At 43.6% G+C, this 16,783-nt stretch overlaps 6 protein-coding genes across 7 annotated transcripts; 4 read left to right on the top strand and 2 right to left on the bottom strand.

The window, feature by feature from the left end:
• Positions 1-124: 124 nt before the first annotated feature.
• On the top strand, positions 125-2,333 carry LOC121530158 (dynein intermediate chain 3, ciliary). Its single transcript, XM_041818632.1, has 2 exons — positions 125-1,807; positions 1,871-2,333. Exons 1-2 carry the CDS (start codon positions 260-262, stop codon positions 2,201-2,203), a joined length of 1,881 nt encoding a protein of 626 aa, XP_041674566.1. The 5' UTR covers positions 125-259; the 3' UTR covers positions 2,204-2,333.
• A 252-nt stretch (positions 2,334-2,585) lies between these two features.
• Positions 2,586-3,453, top strand: LOC108112487 (membrane-associated progesterone receptor component 1). The gene has a single exon (XM_017222356.2). The coding sequence runs from the start codon at positions 2,650-2,652 to the stop codon at positions 3,277-3,279; it is 630 nt and encodes a 209-aa protein (XP_017077845.2). The 5' UTR covers positions 2,586-2,649; the 3' UTR covers positions 3,280-3,453.
• Positions 3,454-3,548: 95 nt separating this feature from the next.
• On the top strand, positions 3,549-4,725 carry LOC108112488 (60S ribosomal protein L24). Its single transcript, XM_017222357.2, has 3 exons — positions 3,549-3,633; positions 3,749-3,824; positions 3,889-4,725. The coding sequence occupies exons 1-3, from the start codon at positions 3,629-3,631 to the stop codon at positions 4,273-4,275; spliced, it is 468 nt and encodes a 155-aa protein (XP_017077846.1). The 5' UTR covers positions 3,549-3,628; the 3' UTR covers positions 4,276-4,725.
• On the bottom strand, positions 4,655-11,168 carry LOC108111049 (general transcription factor 3C polypeptide 1). Its single transcript, XM_017220378.2, has 7 exons — positions 10,863-11,168; positions 10,245-10,797; positions 9,441-10,176; positions 8,340-9,359; positions 7,254-8,255; positions 5,795-7,161; positions 4,655-5,733 (listed from the first exon to the last, which is right to left on the bottom strand). The coding sequence occupies exons 1-7, from the start codon at positions 10,945-10,947 to the stop codon at positions 4,779-4,781; spliced, it is 5,718 nt and encodes a 1,905-aa protein (XP_017075867.2). The 5' UTR covers positions 10,948-11,168; the 3' UTR covers positions 4,655-4,778.
• A 78-nt stretch (positions 11,169-11,246) lies between these two features.
• LOC108111031 (inhibitor of growth protein 5) lies at positions 11,247-12,933 on the top strand. 2 transcript variants are annotated; one of them, XM_017220357.2, is made up of 5 exons: positions 11,247-11,382; positions 11,436-11,792; positions 11,853-12,013; positions 12,283-12,441; positions 12,503-12,933. In XM_017220357.2, the coding sequence occupies exons 1-5, from the start codon at positions 11,346-11,348 to the stop codon at positions 12,602-12,604; spliced, it is 816 nt and encodes a 271-aa protein (XP_017075846.1). In that variant the 5' UTR covers positions 11,247-11,345; the 3' UTR covers positions 12,605-12,933. The 2 variants fall into 2 exon arrangements, with proteins under 2 accessions (XP_017075846.1, XP_017075845.2); XM_017220356.2 differs by having other exon boundaries at positions 11,853-12,055.
• Position 12,934: 1 nt separating this feature from the next.
• On the bottom strand, positions 12,935-16,416 carry LOC108111030 (interferon-inducible double-stranded RNA-dependent protein kinase activator A homolog). Its single transcript, XM_017220349.2, is given in 6 exon segments — positions 12,935-13,614; positions 13,977-14,114; positions 15,058-15,343; positions 15,412-16,052; positions 16,054-16,206; positions 16,279-16,416. Coding segments are annotated over 5 exon segments (1,395 nt in total). The 5' UTR covers positions 16,135-16,206; positions 16,279-16,416; the 3' UTR covers positions 12,935-13,365.
• Between the last annotated feature and the right edge of the window lie 367 nt (positions 16,417-16,783).

Below are 16,783 nucleotides of genomic sequence, written 5' to 3'. Positions count from 1 at the left end.
TAATAAGATAATTGAATGAAAATATTTATAGCGTATATCTAGTATTCAGAGACAAACCAGTCAAATCTTTCTGTTACATTTACTTTTAAAAATTTGTTTAAATAGCAACTCATACCTTAAATTTTTTACGTTCCAGTGAACTATCTCCAAGCAAAAAGAAAATCGGCTTTTAAACATATCTTCAACACGGAGTAAAAATACAAATATATTTTTTTTAGATAGTAATCAATCGTATAAAGATTAACGCATATCAATTGCGATGGGCACTTTGGGAAACCAATTCATTCTGTCGCGGGAACGTCGTCGCTTTGGAAGGCAGTGTTTGTTTACGGATCGAAATGAGATGATTTTAAGTGTGCAGCCCAGTGGGCGGCTGCGATTAAAGTATATTCTGCGCAATCCGATCACCGAACGCACACAGCTAAGCGAGCAGTATGCAGTGTCCTCGGTTTTGACCCACAATGTAACCCTTGATTCGCACGGGATGAATCACTTCGAGGGTGGCTGGAATGTCAAGGAGGTGAACGTTATGGACGAGGAGTCCACACTGCGCTACCGCAAAAAAGTCGAGCGTGATGATAGTTGGGGACTCGAAGTAAACAAACTAATGCACGATGTGATGCAGATAAGTTCGGCCAACAATGCGATCAATATCTATCAGGACTTCTTTGTCGACTTGCCGGAGGATCTGGGTCGGGGAATAAACATGAAAATTGCGGCTAGAGGTACACACATCTTCCATGATCTATGGATTCCACCGAGAAAGCTGAAGACGTGCGAATGGTCGAACAATGAACCCAACCAGTTCCTTCTGACCTTCTCCAATCCAGAAAGCTTATCTCCTGATTACTCAAAACCACTGAACACTTTGCCGGACTTCGGCAACGATAATCCCAACGCCTTTTACATTTGGGACTTGGACGACGCCACTCGTCCACTAGCCCACTACGATACCAAAAATGTCCTGCTGATCGCCAAATTGTGCATGCGGGATGAGAACTACATGGTGGGTGGGTATAATGAGGGTCAGGTAAGCTTTTGGCTTACCGAAAATATGGGCGGATCCAAAGTTATGTGCCCCCTAGAGGCGTGCCACCGTGAAGCCACATCGGCCCTCTGCTGGGTACATTCCAAGCTCAATACTGAGTTCTATTCTGGCTCGCTAGACGGGTCCATCAAGTACTGGGATACTCGGGATCTTCTCATGCCAGTTAATGAGGTTCTGGCTGAGCCGGATCCAGGACCAGTTCAAAATCGGCAAAACGCACATGGCGTTACCTTTCTTGAATTTGAGTATACTATTCCAGTTCGCTATATAATTGGCTCTGACATGGGATGTGTGTTTGTTGGAAACCGCAAAGGCCTTACAGCGCAGGAAACTCTCGTTGGTGTATACCAACTTTTTGCTGGTCCTATCCGTACCATTATGCGTAATCCATTCTTCGTCAAGAACTTTCTCGTGGTAGGCGATTGGAGGGTGCGCATCTGGTCAGAGGAGGTGAAAAACTGCCCCAGCACCTTTTATATTCGCAGACCAAATCAAGTATTAAGTGGTGCCTGGAGCACGGGACGCTGCTCGCTGTTTTGTATTGGTGACGACAAAGGCAACCTGGAGTTTTGGGATCTGATCATGTCCCACACACGACCAATTCTTACTATAAAGTTCAAACACGCCATTAACCATATCGTGTTTAAGCCAGATGGGTCGTTGGTGTCCTTGTGCATGACCAACGGCGATTGTGTGATGCTCCGGTTGGAGGAAGGCATGAGAAGTGCAACGGTTAAGGAAAAGTCCCTCATGATGTCGGTGAGTGTCCAGTACCTTGACCAGATATCCAAATGTTGCCTCGATTAAATTTTTCAAATCCAGATGTTCGAGCGGGAAATATCGCGCTGCAAGCTTTTGGAGGCTCGCGAAGAGGAGATCAAGCTAAAGAAGCGCCTGACCACCATTTTTCTGGAGGAGGAACGAAAATCCAGGGAAAAGTTAGAGGCTAAAAAGAAGAAGGGTCAGGCCAAGAAGGAGCAGGAACCCAAGGAGGAGGACGAGGCTACTCTTTTCCTCAGAATGATCGAGAGCGATGTAGAATTCAGCAAGGCTATTTTAGAGTTCAACGAAACTATCGAAGCCATTGCCCTTAAGCGATCCAAGCGTGTTTACGCTATGGAACGCACTGTATTCGAAACTAATCAACCGAATTAGAACTATCCGTTCAGAAAGGGGGCTTTTTTGTATTATTTATTGTATCTTAGCTAGCATTTTCGTATTTCATTATGTAGCTAGGTATGGACATTAATAAATGCAATGTGATCAAAAAATCGGATAAACTTAATTTCAAAGTTATCTGATTAGATCGATTTTATATATATGTATGCAAGTATCGTATGTATTGTCTAGGATAGCCCCCATACTTGTCCTTATATTTCTTAGTAGGCTTAGATTTTATGGTTGGTTTTTGGTATAAGTCAAAGTCGAAACCTCAAGTATAGCCAACTACATATGTACATATGTATGTATGCCAGTGTCGTTATGTACCTATGGTATCCCCTTATTTGTAGCTATATTTCTTAGTAGGCTAATGCTTATACAGCAAACATTAAACTAACTCCAGGAACCACAAGATAAATTATTCAGGCGGAAGCACCAATATGGCAGGCAGTTTGCAGGCATTGGATCAGAACACAACCTGGTACTCCACCTTCTACAAATCAATTAGGGAGGCGCCCATCAATGTTACCCTCGTGATTGTGTCGACCATCGTATTCTACAAGGTTGTGAGACTTACTAGCTGTCTTCATCAACATCGTAAGGATCTAGAACCCAAGAAATCAGTTCCAATCTATATGGGCAAGGACAGTGGCCAAGAGAACAAAAAAGCAAAGCTTTCACCTCTTCGGGCGGACTTTACGCTATCCGAACTTCGCGAGTACGATGGCAACCGGAAGGACGGACGCATCCTGGTGGCCATCAACTTTAATATATATGATGTGTCACAATCCGTTCACTATTACGGACGAGAGGGTGTTTATCCAAATTATGCCGGACGGGATATTTCCCGGAACTTGATCAATTTTTCAGTAGACTTAATCGAAAGAAAGGAATTTGATGATTTAAGTGACCTCTCAATCAGACAAATGAACACATTGAGGGAGTGGGACCTGCAGTACAAAGAGAAATACCCATTTGTTGGAAAACTTTTGCGCCCTGGCGAACCACATGCCTATTACGATGATGAGGAGGAATTGGATTTGCATACCGAAGTTCAACAAATGGAATAAAGTTTGAAAAGCGGAAAATTATTTGCGAGCCTTTGAATAATATGTGACCAATAGAACATCTTTTATTTAATGTATCTTAGGTTATAAATTATAAGTACAAAACAATGCTAAAGATAATTATTCAAGTTTGTATTACAATTTTATATTAAAGTGATCAATTGAATGCAATGCTAATTCGAGTCCCCTTATTAATTTAAATGCGCCTAACAGCCCACACTTTACAGCACCCCATCGGCACGTGGTGGAATTATTCAGGCACTTTAGTACGCCAGCGGCAGCCACACTAATTTGGCTTGCCTCTCGTTTCCACTTCCGTTTTCTTTTCTTTTCGTGTTTCTACGCCAGCAAGATGAAGTATGATACCGAAAATTGATCGAATACCTAGTTAATGGTGTTATTTGGCATTTGTTACCCTTAATTTGGCTTAAATAGACATTGCCCTTGATAATGATAATGTTTGTTTTTACAGAATTGGCTTGTGCGCATTCAGCGGGTACAAAATCTACCCCGGTCATGGCAAGACCATGGTTAAGGTCGATGGCAAGGTAAGTTCAGATGCGATACTTCACGGATCGAGAACAGGATAATAATCTTTGGATACTGTTTTAGTCCTTCACCTTCCTGGACAAGAAGTGCGAGCGCTCTTACCTGATGAAGCGCAATCCGCGCAAAGTTACGTGGACGGTGCTGTACCGTCGCAAGCACCGCAAGGGAATCGAGGAGGAGGCTTCCAAGAAGCGCACCCGCCGCACCCAGAAGTTCCAGCGCGCCATCGTCGGTGCCTCGCTGGCCGAGATCCTGGCCAAGCGCAACATGAAGCCGGAGGTGCGCAAGGCGCAGCGCGACCAGGCCATCAAGGTGGCCAAGGAGCAGAAGCGTGCCGTCAAGGCCGCCAAGAAGGCTGCTGCCCCCGCTCCTGCCAAGAAGTCTGCACCCAAGCAGAAGGCCGCCAAGGTCACACAAAAGGCTGCCCCACGCGTCGGAGGCAAGCGGTAAACACCTGTCGCCCGGTAGTGATGTGCTAAAGTTAATCCAGGATTTAAGGAACCACAAGTGAAATGAAAATTAAACCAACACTGCGAATGCAAATTCGTGGTGACCAAAAAAATCTTTCGCGTGTTTTTGTTCTTTAAAGTGAAACCTCCACAGAAAAAATGTGTATGCGCTATGATTCATTAGCTTGGATGAAACATCAGCATATTTACATCTATTTGTTTATCTAAACCGAATTATATTTGTAAGCCATGGGATCTACGACCGGGCATTTATTTAATCTCGCTATCTTGAACAATGTATTTTCATCCACATTTAGATTTCTTTTGTGCTAGGAATGGATTCCGAACTTAAATGGATGATTATTATAAATACTAGAATGTGTACTTCAAATATTTTTATTTTTATAAAAATATTGTTCTTAAAGTAAAAAGAAGGATACAAGTCAAGTAACCATCCAGAGTCGATTTTTGTTTAATTAATAGTGAAATGTCTTAGAACGAACACTAAATGAATTCAGTGCTATATTTTTTGACGCCAATAAAGTTGGTCAGTTTGCCAATAGCATTACCATGCACTTGAACATAGGTCTGTGTTGGATCGTAAAGCTCTGTGACTTGGTTCTCATCGCCATCCTCGTCATCTTCCAGCAGCGATTCCACGTGCACCTTTCGCGTTCTAATTTCCATGAGCTGTAGGCAACCAAGATCGTGCAGGAGCTCTAATAAGAACATGATGTCCACTGGCACCAAGTGTGAAAACCTCAGGAACAAACTTTGCACGGTGCAGCCGATGCGAGAGATGCACTCGCTAAGAACAACGCCCAGCCAGCGATCGAGCACACGTCGATTAAGAGATGCATTAACCCGTATCCACGGCTGTGGTCGCATAGCAATTGCATCCCGCGAAGCTTCCAGAGTAGAATTAGCAACTACGACGGCTGGTTCCTTTCTCGTAATTCTCTTCGGACGCTTTGCTGCAGATCCGGACGCCTCGTCGCTCTCACTTCCCGTGCTTTGCTGTTCCATAATTTTGGCCTTTTTTTCGGGAACTGAGCTGTCCGTTTCCTGGGCCTCTAGTTTACGCTTGTGACCAACGACGGCTAGCAGTGTTCCAGGAGCCGCCGCCACCATCGGCTGCACTTTCTCACGCTCCAATCTCTTGATGTGGAACGTGTGCACCACCCAGTTCCGTATGTGGTTTTTGTGAACGTACATAATACTAACAATGCCCACTCGCTTGATTAGACCGTGGTCGGCAAGTATGTGCAAAGTTTCGAACAGGAAATCTCCCAAAGGAAAGATCCTTCGCAAATCTAGGCCCTTTGCACCGAGCGTATGCTGTTCGATGTGATTTAGTATGTCCTCCATATGGCGAATAGCTTGGTCGTCGAATCCCTTCTCTAGAAGTATTGGCCGAAGAGTATCAAACGTGTTTTCGGTATACTGCCAGTAGGTGGATCTATTTACAAGCAACAAAAAATGATTGAATAGCAATATAGCAGTATATAGTTAAAACTTACTGAAGAACCTTGCCCAGGACCGAATTACGCAGACTGTCAATTGCCTGTTTGCATTCTGGCTGCTCAACAACATGCATGCCAATAGTGGGTAAATGGACCACAAACACATCCTGCGCCCGGGCACGCTCTTCTTTGTTCAATGCCGGTTCGTACTCCTGAACGCGTTCCGGTTCCCAGCCATGCGGCTCATCATCGAGCAGCTCAGCACAAATAGATCGCCAATCAGTGAGCTTGTGGAGAGTTCGCTCTGCTAATGCCTTGCCTAAATCCTTCAGCTCCATTCCCTGTTGCTTTCGACGCCAATACTCCTCCAGTTGTTGAGCAAACGGTAGAAGAGTTGAGTTAGTGACTGTGAAAGGTGTTCCCGATGGATGTAATTCCAGCTGGAACTGCTGCGAGGGCAGGGCGTCGGCCACCAGTTGACGTAGGATTGGACGCTGCTCGTGAGCTATTCTTTCCACAGCATTTAGATAGTTGCCACTACGCATGATGCAGTTAGTAAAGGGACAGTCTCCCTGCTCCAATCGCGCCATACTTATGGTGACAGCTTCACCCAAGGCATCTAAAGCACAAAAAAAGTGCATACAACGCAACTGTAGTTTGGAGAGCTGATTGTATGGACTAGTAGGAAGGCGGAAACTCAGGTTGCCAGGATGGAAGCGCACCCGTGATGCATGACGACCATTGCACTCGCTCTCCAGACGCTTTGAGTACTCGGTCTGCGGAGCGTTGTCAAACATGGAGCTGTAATGATCCAGAATGCGATCCGAGGCACAGCCACTTTGTCTGCTTAGCGAAGAGGTGTCCACAGTCAAGATATTTGCCGGCAGATTAAGTGAAAGGTTTAGCCTGTTTTCCAACAACCATTCGCCTATTACCAGAAGTTGAGCGAAGTGTGGCGAAGACAGGTGATGCTCCTGATCCGTTCGCAGCTTCTGATCCAAAGCAAAATAACCGTCGTAGGTAAAGTGCGTAAGCTTGGTATATATAAGACGGTACTTGTACTTGGAACTGAGCAAATGGCCAGGCCCTGTGATTTGACGGCTAGCCGCCGACTGGATATTGCGCCGTTTTACGGCTACCAGAAGGGAGTCCGCCCGCGCCTTGTTAAAGGCTGAGTTAAGAACGTCCTCAGAAAAGTGTTTGTAGATCTCGAACGTCTGCAGATTAAGCAGCGTCTTGTCCTTGGCACAGCAGATGTTGCTGTGCAGGACTCCGTGGGCCACAGCTACCTGAAGATCAGCCTCCGTTGCAGGATCTTGGAAAAGCAGCTGTTGCTCCTCGTGTGCAGACCGACACTCGCGTAGTTGGTTGCCGAAGGCGTCCAAAGAGTCGGGCAATAGGAACTGCTGACTCACAGAACCTTGCTGATGAGAAAATAAATAACCAAATACCGCTGATGATCTAAAGACTTCTTGGAAAATTCTTCATTAAATTAAAATAAGATTTAAAAGCTTACCGATTTTGCGATCATTCGCTGGAGTTTAGCCATCATTAGGGCAAAGTGAGTCATGAGCGCTCCTTGGAAATCGTTCTTGTTGGGATAGTCCTGCTTCAGCTGGCCCAGGAAACGATCGTTATAGACAGTGGTGAACTGTGGCTGTGTCTGCATTGCGTAGATCCAGCTGGGCACGTCCGGGATGTCGCGCTTCATCTTTACCATAAACTGAACGCGCCGCACGCACGACTGAGTTGTCTTGTTGCAAATGCCCAGCCAGCGTCGTATCAAATCGCGACACACGATGGCCAAGTCACAAAGGGCCAGGGTCATCGTGGGTGCATCTATGAACATGTAGACGGCTCGACCCATCTTGAGCAGGCGATCCTCCTCCGGAGCCCATTTAACTCGCAGAGTCCGCATATTTCGCAGAGCATCTCGGTCGATGTCGTCACGCGGACCGGACGACTTCTTGATAGTTTTACCATCAGGCAATTCACGGGTTTTGCGTACAGCTAGTCGAGGACCAATCTTAAGACGTGTAATTACTGCCCGCTTTCGGACTGGCCTCTTTGCTTTTTCTCTCGCTGCATTCGATTTGCCACCATTCTGGCGCTGAACCCACGACCAATGACGAAAATGGTGAGCGAATAAATGAGAGTTCAATCCTGCAGCTCCCAAATGATCGCCCGGTACAGTTCCGTTGTCCAACTCAACGGCCTGATCAAACTCCACGGTTGGCTGAAAGACTAGCCCCTTTAGCCGCTCCGGAAGATTCCTCTGCGTGCTTAGAGATTTGCGGTATCCCAGCTTCGTGTATATACATATGTGCTGTAGTTTCGCCCAGTAGTTATCCAATTGCTCTACGTTAGAAAACTCAAAGCTGAGCTTTGTGTACGTGCGATCAGCGCTCACTTGCATGTAGTTGTGTTCAGTGCTGGATGTAGTGTCGAGTAAGCTGGTGCGTTGATTCAGGTAAACCCAGCGGTGCAAGGAGTCCCGACCAAGCTTTTGCTCGCTCACCTGAGACAAACAAAATTGCAATTTAAAAAAATGTGCTGTTTTAAGTAATTAAAAGTAAACACTATAAGTGGCATAGTCTCTCACCTGAATCAAACCCATATTGTTAAGAAGTCGCAGGGTACCCACATACAACTGCTGCAACTTTAGGCGTGGCACAATCGTCTCCAATTTGAGCTGGGAAAGCAGGTAATGCTGACGGATGGGATGCTGAAGCTGTAGCCGCAACTCGTCGTTGGTTTCGCGTTCAATACGACAGATACGCATAAATAGGGAGAGCGGCATTCGGTCCATTGCATCCATGAAGTACAGCCAGCCAGATGGTTTGTCTTCATAACGCGGCAAGGGAGGTATAAAAGTGCGCCAACCAATATCCTCAGTGTAAGGAACTACTTGGTTTTCATTAGCTTGCCATTCGTCGAAGAACTGGCGTGGTTGCAGTGCTGGCTCTGACTTCTGCCATTGCTGTACAAGATCAGCGGACATGGTTAGAGCCTGTTGTTTATGCGGCAGCTCATGGTGCAGATAGTAAAGAAACTCGTGCAACGTCTTTGCCAGGAAGAGTTTCGGCGCCTGTGTCTTGAAGACCGCACCTGGCCTTTCTGGCAGCATTTTTCGACGAGCAAGTACCTCTTTGCGCTCCCTTGGATGCATCTGCGATGGACGTTTCATTCGCTCCTCGGATATCAAATGGAAGTTGCTCTTAAGCTTGGCAATTTCACGCTTCATAACCGGGTGGTCAAGTCCAATCTTTGGATGCGTAGCGAAACGATAGATGCGTACTTGCTGATTATAATTAAGAGTGATCTCGAACACGTTTATTATATGATCCTCCACCATAGGACGCAGCAGACGCATTAATGAGCGTCGACAAAGACTGTCCTTGAATCCAGCCTGCCGCTCCGTTTCCTGCAGAGCCTTTTGCAACCGGTACAGGGCCACCAGACAATTCTGGTCGATCTGTCGTACAATCATTTTCTGGCGGTTCATTTGGCGCTGCGTCTGGTTGGCCACTTTGGTCTTTTTAATTTTAAACGCCATGGGTCGGGCATTTGTCACAATCTCGGGCATGTCCTTCAGCAGTACATCAGTGCTTTCGGTAATATGCTAGAGACAAAATTTTAATTAGATTAGAGCAGAGTACATTATTTTTAAGAGATGGGAAAATGACGAAATGAATGTAGTTACCGGCTCATCCTTGCACTTGATCTCTAAATTCTTTTTTTTAACCGTGTCATCTTTTGCGAGGTCCCCTAAGTGACCAACTGCCACAAAGCGGAATCGCCGGCTCTTTCCCACCTGCTCAGAGTACTCCCGGAAAACGCCATTTTTCTTTGCACGCTTGACGAAATGTCGCATTGATGTGGCGTTAATACCCGTATAGTGGCACAATTCGTTGCTGTTAAGACCACGCTTGCCGAATCTAGCTACGGCGCGAAAAACCTCTTCCTCCGGGGGCATATCTAAATAGCAATGGCCTAAATCCAAGAACTCTGACACTGAATTCTCCTCGTTTTCCTCGTTTTTGTATAAGTCCTTTAACTGCATATCTGGATTCCGCAGTTGTATTACAGTCACCTTGCGTGTGGTCGCCTTGGACTGTTTCCCCGACTTGGTCAATGTATGATTGGGCCTCTCCACTTGCTTGGTTTCAAAAAACTTACGAAAGGCGTGTGTCACAAGCAGCTTCTTCGTCTTGAAATTGGTGGGGCGGCCCAACAACTCGGTTATTTCGGACACGGGAACCTGCCGACTGCTGGATCGCATTATCTCCAAGTATAGCTTTTCGAGATTTTCCTGCGAGTGGTTTTTGTAGATCCGGTAAAAGCGGGGCAGCATCAGTAGAGAAGATACTAAAATGCGCCCCTTGTTAATTTCATTATAGTTCTGGGCAATGATCAACTGCAGATTTATTAGTTTGTTTCTGTAAATTATTATAACAATTAAGTAAATCCGAAAGGTAATTACATTTCAGTGCACACTGTTACTTACTTGATGTAGAAGAGGATTCCTGTATCCTTGCTGTAGTTCATCAGCGACCAAGGGCCTCCGGTGGTTTGTCCGCTGTAGCGTGACCGTCCGATTGCCTCCAGGAAGATGTAGTTGGGCAAAGGCAAGTTCTCGGGCATCATGAGGTTATCGGCTGTTAGAGCAGTCTCTCGAAGTTCCTGCGAGGCTACCACGACAAGTTTTCCAGCCCACTGTTCGGTGGCTTGAGTTGCATTCAACCCCTGCAGATCGCTGGAAGCTATTCGTTTTCGGGACTTAAAGTCGGTGCAGTTGCCTTTAATGTCGCCCTCTTGCACGTAGGCGGGTGGATACAACATGAAGGGACACTGTTCCGGCACCACGGGCACCCCCAGTTGCTCGTCCATGTCGTTGATGCGATCATAGTATGGCATCAGTGGTCGCTCCACCGGCAGTTCAAAGAATTCGATCTTATGAGAAGGTGTCCGCAGCAGCAAAGTCCACGTCTGCTCACGAATGCGATCAGGCAGTGGAGCGGGAGCAAACTCTAGTCGTCTGGCCAACAGGTCCCAGAGATCTAAAAATAATATAAGGGATTACTTGGTTTATACATCGTTTTAAATGCATGTAAATCATTCTTACAGGGCAATGTCACCCCCTCTAGACCCTCAAGGGCTACCTCATCATAAATGGCGTTGATCCAAGATCCTCCAGAACTAGCGGTCATCCTCAAATACTGAATTCAAGTCTTAAAAAAGCGATCCAAACAAATGATTGCCATTCCCAGAGTTCGAGTTGCCAACCACTGTAAAATTAACCACACGAACCAGAAACATCTGTTGCTGATTCTTTTTTATAAGTTACATTTTTTCTTTTTTAGACTCTATAACTGCAGTTATGACCAAAATATAGCAAAAGTAAATTTAATATAAATTTAAGAGAAATCATCCTTAGGTGTTTGTTGTAAAAAAAATTCAAATTATCGATAGGCTCTTGCAACAATTATCAATTGTCATCTCTAGCCAATCCGTGCATCAAAAACAGCTGTTGCAAATCGTAAATAGACGCTGGGGTTTATCTTTTACGCTCTAAATTGCTTGATAAAATCTATCAGTTATTCAAAGAATGTCCTCAGCTATATACCTAGAAAACTATCTGGACGGTAGGTTTATATGTTTCACCCAAAAATAGTTTATTTTTCGAATAATTGAATAGGCTTAGAGAGCCTGCCCACGGAACTGGAGCGAAATTTTAAGCTGATGCGAAAACTGGACGATCGCGCCCAAACCGCAATGAAAAGCATAGACAGTCATGCGAAAGACTTTATGAGAAAGTTGGGTGAGAACGGAGCCATGAACGACGAGGAAAGGAAGGAGCGCCAAGAGGACATCAAGGCGCTTTTCGGAAAGGCCAAGGAATACAGCGACGATAAGGTGCAGCTGGCCATTCAGACCTACGAACTGGTAGACAAGCAGATCCGCCGATTGGACAATGACCTGGCTCGCTTCGAAGGCGAGATCCAGGAGAAGGCCTCTTCTACGCGCGCCAAATCTGAGGAAGTGGTGGCCAAGAGTAAGATTGATCATAGGTTTCTTACATATCATAAGCTAAATCTTCAACTGTTTTTTGCAGAGGGTCGCAAAAAGACAAAAGACAGCAAGACAACAGGTAAAAAGAAAAGGTCCGCCTCTTCGGATGAGGATACTGGGCGTGGTAACAACCAGACCACCGCCAATACCAGTCTCAATTCGAGCAGCAATGCTGGGCAAGGTACCAAAAAGAAAAAGTCTAAGGTAAATCAAGAAAAAGAAACCTCGCAAGGGGGCGCACAAAAGGTAAACCATCCACATTATCATCTTCAAGTTGTTAGAATTTTAGTTTGTTAAATCCCAGTTTTGGTTGGCCCAATATAGATCAATTACTTTTAAATTTCCAGCTTATCCCCATTAATATCCTGCATTCTCCATTGCCTTCACACTATCGTTTTCATTTTCACTTATTTATCTGCATGCTTTTAACTTTTTAAACCTTTTTCACACTTCTTATAATCGTATTCACTTAGAAAACCGTCGAAGTGGATGACTCAGAAAAAGAATCATGCCACACGGCCGCCACGCATCCCAGCGACGTCATGGACATGCCTGTCGACCCGAATGAGCCAACATATTGTCTGTGCCATCAGGTGTCATATGGCGAGATGATTGGCTGCGACAATCCTGACGTAAGTATCCCATTTCTATGCACCTGGTAATAATTAATTGTATATGCAAACCACTTTTCAGTGCCCAATCGAGTGGTTCCACTTCGCCTGCGTTGGCCTCACCACGAAGCCAAAAGGGAAGTGGTTCTGCCCCAAGTGTACGCAGGACCGAAAGAAGAAATAAACGTTACGACTACAAAAACATAGATTAGAATATAAATAGATTAAGTATTAACCTACTAATTTTAATAAAGCATCGGCATGTCAATAACTTCTTGATTGAAGTAAGGATTGGCGACATAGTTTTTGGTATCGTCTAAGACTTCTTTGATTTTAAATTTGTTATAAATAATAAACTATCTGTAATGAACTTCGATTAATAGAAAAAAAATAGGAATATGCCAAGTAGATCCATTTAAATTGAAAGTTCTAAACTATAATTCCAATTGTCAATTTTTTTAATTAAAAGTCAAAAGCAATTTTAGCCCCCATTCAAATAAAAATGCAACTAAAGTACCGATTGCCGAAATACTAATATATTCATAAGCCTTTTCACCTCCACAGAACAACTTAAGCCTAGTTAGTTAGTTTCATTGGATTTATTGGTTTTGTATTTCATTTTTTTTTTTTTTTAGGAGTTTTACACAATTTACACAAAGCGACTATTTGATTCCAATAAAGATTACACACTTGCCTGTATATGAAAGTGTACATACGTTGTTCAGTGTATATGAACATTTACATATATAGTGAATAAAGTCGTCTGTCTAATCGAAGGAATCGTTAAAAGTGAACAAAAAAAAAACAATATCGCCGTTGCTCTTTGCCGAAAATTGGTGCTTTGGACATTGCCTGTTGAGCTGTGATACTCAAATCCGCAAACCCTTGCGGCAAATCCTCGTGGTCGTGATGTGCGTTCAGATTTTGCTATGCAGTTGACTGCACCTATTTCTTGGTCATGATCTTTAAATACTCCAGAGCATTCTGGGCGGCATGTCGCTGGGCATCGGCGGCCGTTGGACCGCTTCCGTGGCAAACGCCCACGGGCAGCGTGGAGAGCTGAACCAGACACTGGAACTGATCAGAATAAGTCTTCTCTTCGATGTCCACGTAGGTCACCTCGAACTGGTTCTCGGTCGCTATCTCGCCTAGCAGCTTGATGAAGTCGATTTTAGTGCTCTTTAGGCAAGTCTTCTGGAAACGAAACATATTTAACCACATTAGTAATTTCTCAAAATTTTTCGAATTATCGTCTTGTTCACAAAGTTCATTAAATTTAGAGTCGAACATTAATTAGCTAAAATTTTAGATTAATATATTGTTGGATTAAATTTAAAGCGTATAACGGGGAAAGAGAATTAGGAATTATGTAAATAGCAAAGTAGGCTTAAAGTACATTTGTTACAAATGAGCACCTAAATTTCTAAATCTGTCTTAAAGTTTAAAAGTTCGACTATAGATTTAATCTGGAAATTTTATTTGAAAATATATTTTAAATATATTTATATTCATATATATTTGCAATATAAATGTTATTTAGTGAGAGTGAAATTTACCTGTAACTTGAGAAGTTTTTTACCAGTCGCATTTTTTAATACTTTATGAAACTGGGAAACTTTGTTACTGTGCTGCGTGGTCAGTGTCGGCACAGAGATATCTTTCAATTCACCAAAATAATTATCGCTATTGCGGGGCTGTAAGTAAGAGCGCAAAGTTGTTGATTTCTTGTCTCTGTTTAAGTTTGCACACAATTGAAATTACCCACGCAAATGGTGAGTTGAAACATATCTTAAAGGGTGCTATTAAAGGTCGAGCATTACGCCAGCCTTTAAGTTCTGAATACATTAAATAGATAAGGAAATATGATAATGACGAGAAGGCAACCAAACAAAACCACAAATAGTTTATATGTCAACAAATAAAAACCAGGTTTTGAAATTTCAGCAACATTTGTATTATTGATCATAAATTACTTATACTAAAAAACAAAACCATAACCAATGGTAGTTTGTTAAAAAATAAATGTATGGGGTTTTTCTACATTAAGGCGGAAATTTACATATGTATTTATATTAAAACTAAATTTCTTTGCAACTAAAAAAATCAATATAAATTTGTCGATTTCAATAAATTTATTACATTTTAACTACAAATTTGAAGACTTTACAGTCTTTTGCTATTTGTAGGCGTCAGCTTTGGTGTATATGGATATGGATATGACTAGACCAACTGGACTCGTGATCATTTCTATACATACTCTAAAATACATTATTCGACTATACAAACGAATAAGAAAAGGTAAAGTTTAAAGTTCCAAAAGCGGTAAGGAAATTAAGAGAAATTAAATAGATATATCACATTTCAAAACATTATTTGGCGTAAAAAATCATATATTTAAGTTGAATCCAAGAAATTATTGAAATTTTATAAAGCTTTAGTACAAACAATTTACTACATAAAAATTGAAACTAACACAGTCAGAAACCAATTAAATTGAATCAGTGTGTCAATGGGAAACATGCATAAAGGTAGTTAAGTTTTAGGAAGCTATGGAGTCTATGTCATGGGTTAAATCTCAAGCAACTTAAAGTCTTCAGAAATGCGCACGTATCGTTCGCTGTCTTGGATGGTACTCACTTCGCCCTCCAACTCGCCGCAGATGCTGTCGCTGATCTTGGCCGAATCTATGGGCGTCTCCTGCAGCCGCATCCACATGCGGTGGGCGGCTAAGCGCTTAGCTATCTTCTTGCTTTTGCCCTTGCCCATCTCGCGATAGTTAAGGATTGAGCAGGCGATTGTGAAAAGCCTCTCGTGTGGCAGACCAACTTCCGTTTCCGTTTCGTATGATGGTGGTGGCCATCGCCGTTGCATACACATCTCTTGCAGCCAACCAATAGGATTACCCACGATCTTATCACCGGAACTGTTTCAACACAAGAGTAAATGATTAGTTAGCGCATGAGGAATTGAGATCCCAGCAGAATAACTCACTCTCCTCCACCCGTGGCATTAGCGTTGCCATCTCCACCGCTTCCAGCGACCGTCAGCCCAGTCACCGATGGACCGGCTGAGCTGCTGGGCGATTCCGGTAGCTGCGCGCCGATTAGCTTGTCGATGAGCGCACGAGCCGCCGCATGCTTGGCCTCCTTCTTTGAGCGTCCAGCACCCATGGCCGTGAAGGGCGTATCCTTGTCCTTGAATGACACACGGAACCGAAACGTCGGCTCATGAATGGCGCCCTCGATCTGGACGAGCTCGTAGCCCGGCGTAATACCACGCCGGCTAAGCAGCTCTTGCAGAATACTGACGGGAGTCTTCATAGCCAGTCCATTAGCATCCGTCTCGCTGACGAATTTCAGAGTCTCGTCACTGGGCATGATTCCCCCAATCAGGCCGGCTACTCCTTGTCCCCCTGATCCTCCCGCCAAGGAGGGATCACCCAGCTCCGACAACTGAAGCTGGCTAGACAGTGGCAACTGAGGCACGTGCGCGGCCACCTTCTCCTTCTTCATCTTCAAGGTTCGTTGCCCCATCGGGACACCTTTCACCGGACTCCCACCGGATACATTGCCATTGCCCATGCCGCCAATGTTCTCATACTGCCGACGCGGAGCGAATCCCGTCTGGACTGGGGTTCTGGTGCGACTGCTGTTGGATGTGAAGGTTCTGCAGCTGCTGCGGCAGGCTATGTCCGTGGAAGTTCTCCTGGTCCATGGTGTTCCTGCTTTTCTCGGCTTACGAGAGGGCTCGGTGTGTATCTGGTTATGTTATTGAGGTACAATGTGGCTGAAAAATCGATACAAGTAGCGGGCATGAAGTGGTGAACTTCCGGCGCCGGCGACTTTGGTGGATACTTACGGTTGATTCGCTGTTTTTAACTGTTTTTTATTTAATAATAATTTATTAATGGCTAGTTAATAATTCATTCTTAAATAAAAAATACAGCAAAATCCAGACGCACACACGAATTAGAGATGTATGTATGTATACTGATGGTCGTGGTTGCCAGACTTTTATCCGATGGCCTACTCAGTTGTTTTTATAAACTCTCACCACAATAAAATGGTTTTTAAATTTTATTTTATTCAATTATTTAATTAGTAAGCCCATCGCCGAACTAACTTAGAACTATAAGGTGTTCATTAAACCATATTAAAAATATCTGAATATATAATATATAATAGTCTTACCACAAAATTATACAAACTAGAATCAAATTAAGTTGAACTTTATTGTACTTTATGAATTTTGTAGTCTATTCACATAAAATATTTGTTTTTTTTATTTTATTTTAGAATTTTCCCAAAGAAAATAGATTTTTCATGATTCGATATTTTTAATTTTATATTATTTTTTAAAATTT

This window comes from Drosophila eugracilis, unplaced genomic scaffold (assembly GCF_018153835.1).
Source record: "Drosophila eugracilis isolate 14026-0451.02 unplaced genomic scaffold, ASM1815383v1 contig_353, whole genome shotgun sequence".
In the NCBI taxonomy this organism is placed as follows: Eukaryota; Metazoa; Arthropoda; class Insecta; order Diptera; family Drosophilidae; genus Drosophila; species Drosophila eugracilis.
The sequence above is the reverse complement of the archived record's forward strand: the minus strand, read 5'-3'. Positions and strand labels throughout refer to the sequence as shown.

Excerpts from the sequence above, each read along its gene's own strand:
- LOC121530158 (XM_041818632.1), top strand. The coding sequence starts at position 260 with ATGGGCACTTTGGGAAACCAATTCATTCTGTCGCGGGAACGTCGTCGC. Across the intron at positions 1,808-1,870 it reads AAAAGTCCCTCATGATGTCG|ATGTTCGAGCGGGAAATATC; the intron begins GTGAGTGTCCAG and ends TTTCAAATCCAG.
- LOC108112487 (XM_017222356.2), top strand. The coding sequence starts at position 2,650 with ATGGCAGGCAGTTTGCAGGCATTGGATCAGAACACAACCTGGTACTCC.
- LOC108112488 (XM_017222357.2), top strand. Across the intron at positions 3,825-3,888 it reads TGGTTAAGGTCGATGGCAAG|TCCTTCACCTTCCTGGACAA; the intron begins GTAAGTTCAGAT and ends ATACTGTTTTAG.
- LOC108111049 (XM_017220378.2), bottom strand. The coding sequence starts at position 10,947 with ATGACCGCTAGTTCTGGAGGATCTTGGATCAACGCCATTTATGATGAG. Across the intron at positions 10,798-10,862 it reads AGAGGGGGTGACATTGCCCT|ATCTCTGGGACCTGTTGGCC; the intron begins GTAAGAATGATT and ends TATTATTTTTAG. Across the intron at positions 10,177-10,244 it reads GGAATCCTCTTCTACATCAA|AAACAAACTAATAAATCTGC; the intron begins GTAAGTAACAGT and ends AATAATTTACAG.
- LOC108111031 (XM_017220356.2), top strand. The coding sequence starts at position 11,346 with ATGTCCTCAGCTATATACCTAGAAAACTATCTGGACG. Across the intron at positions 11,383-11,435 it reads CCTAGAAAACTATCTGGACG|GCTTAGAGAGCCTGCCCACG; the intron begins GTAGGTTTATAT and ends ATAATTGAATAG. Across the intron at positions 11,793-11,852 it reads TGAGGAAGTGGTGGCCAAGA|AGGGTCGCAAAAAGACAAAA; the intron begins GTAAGATTGATC and ends TGTTTTTTGCAG.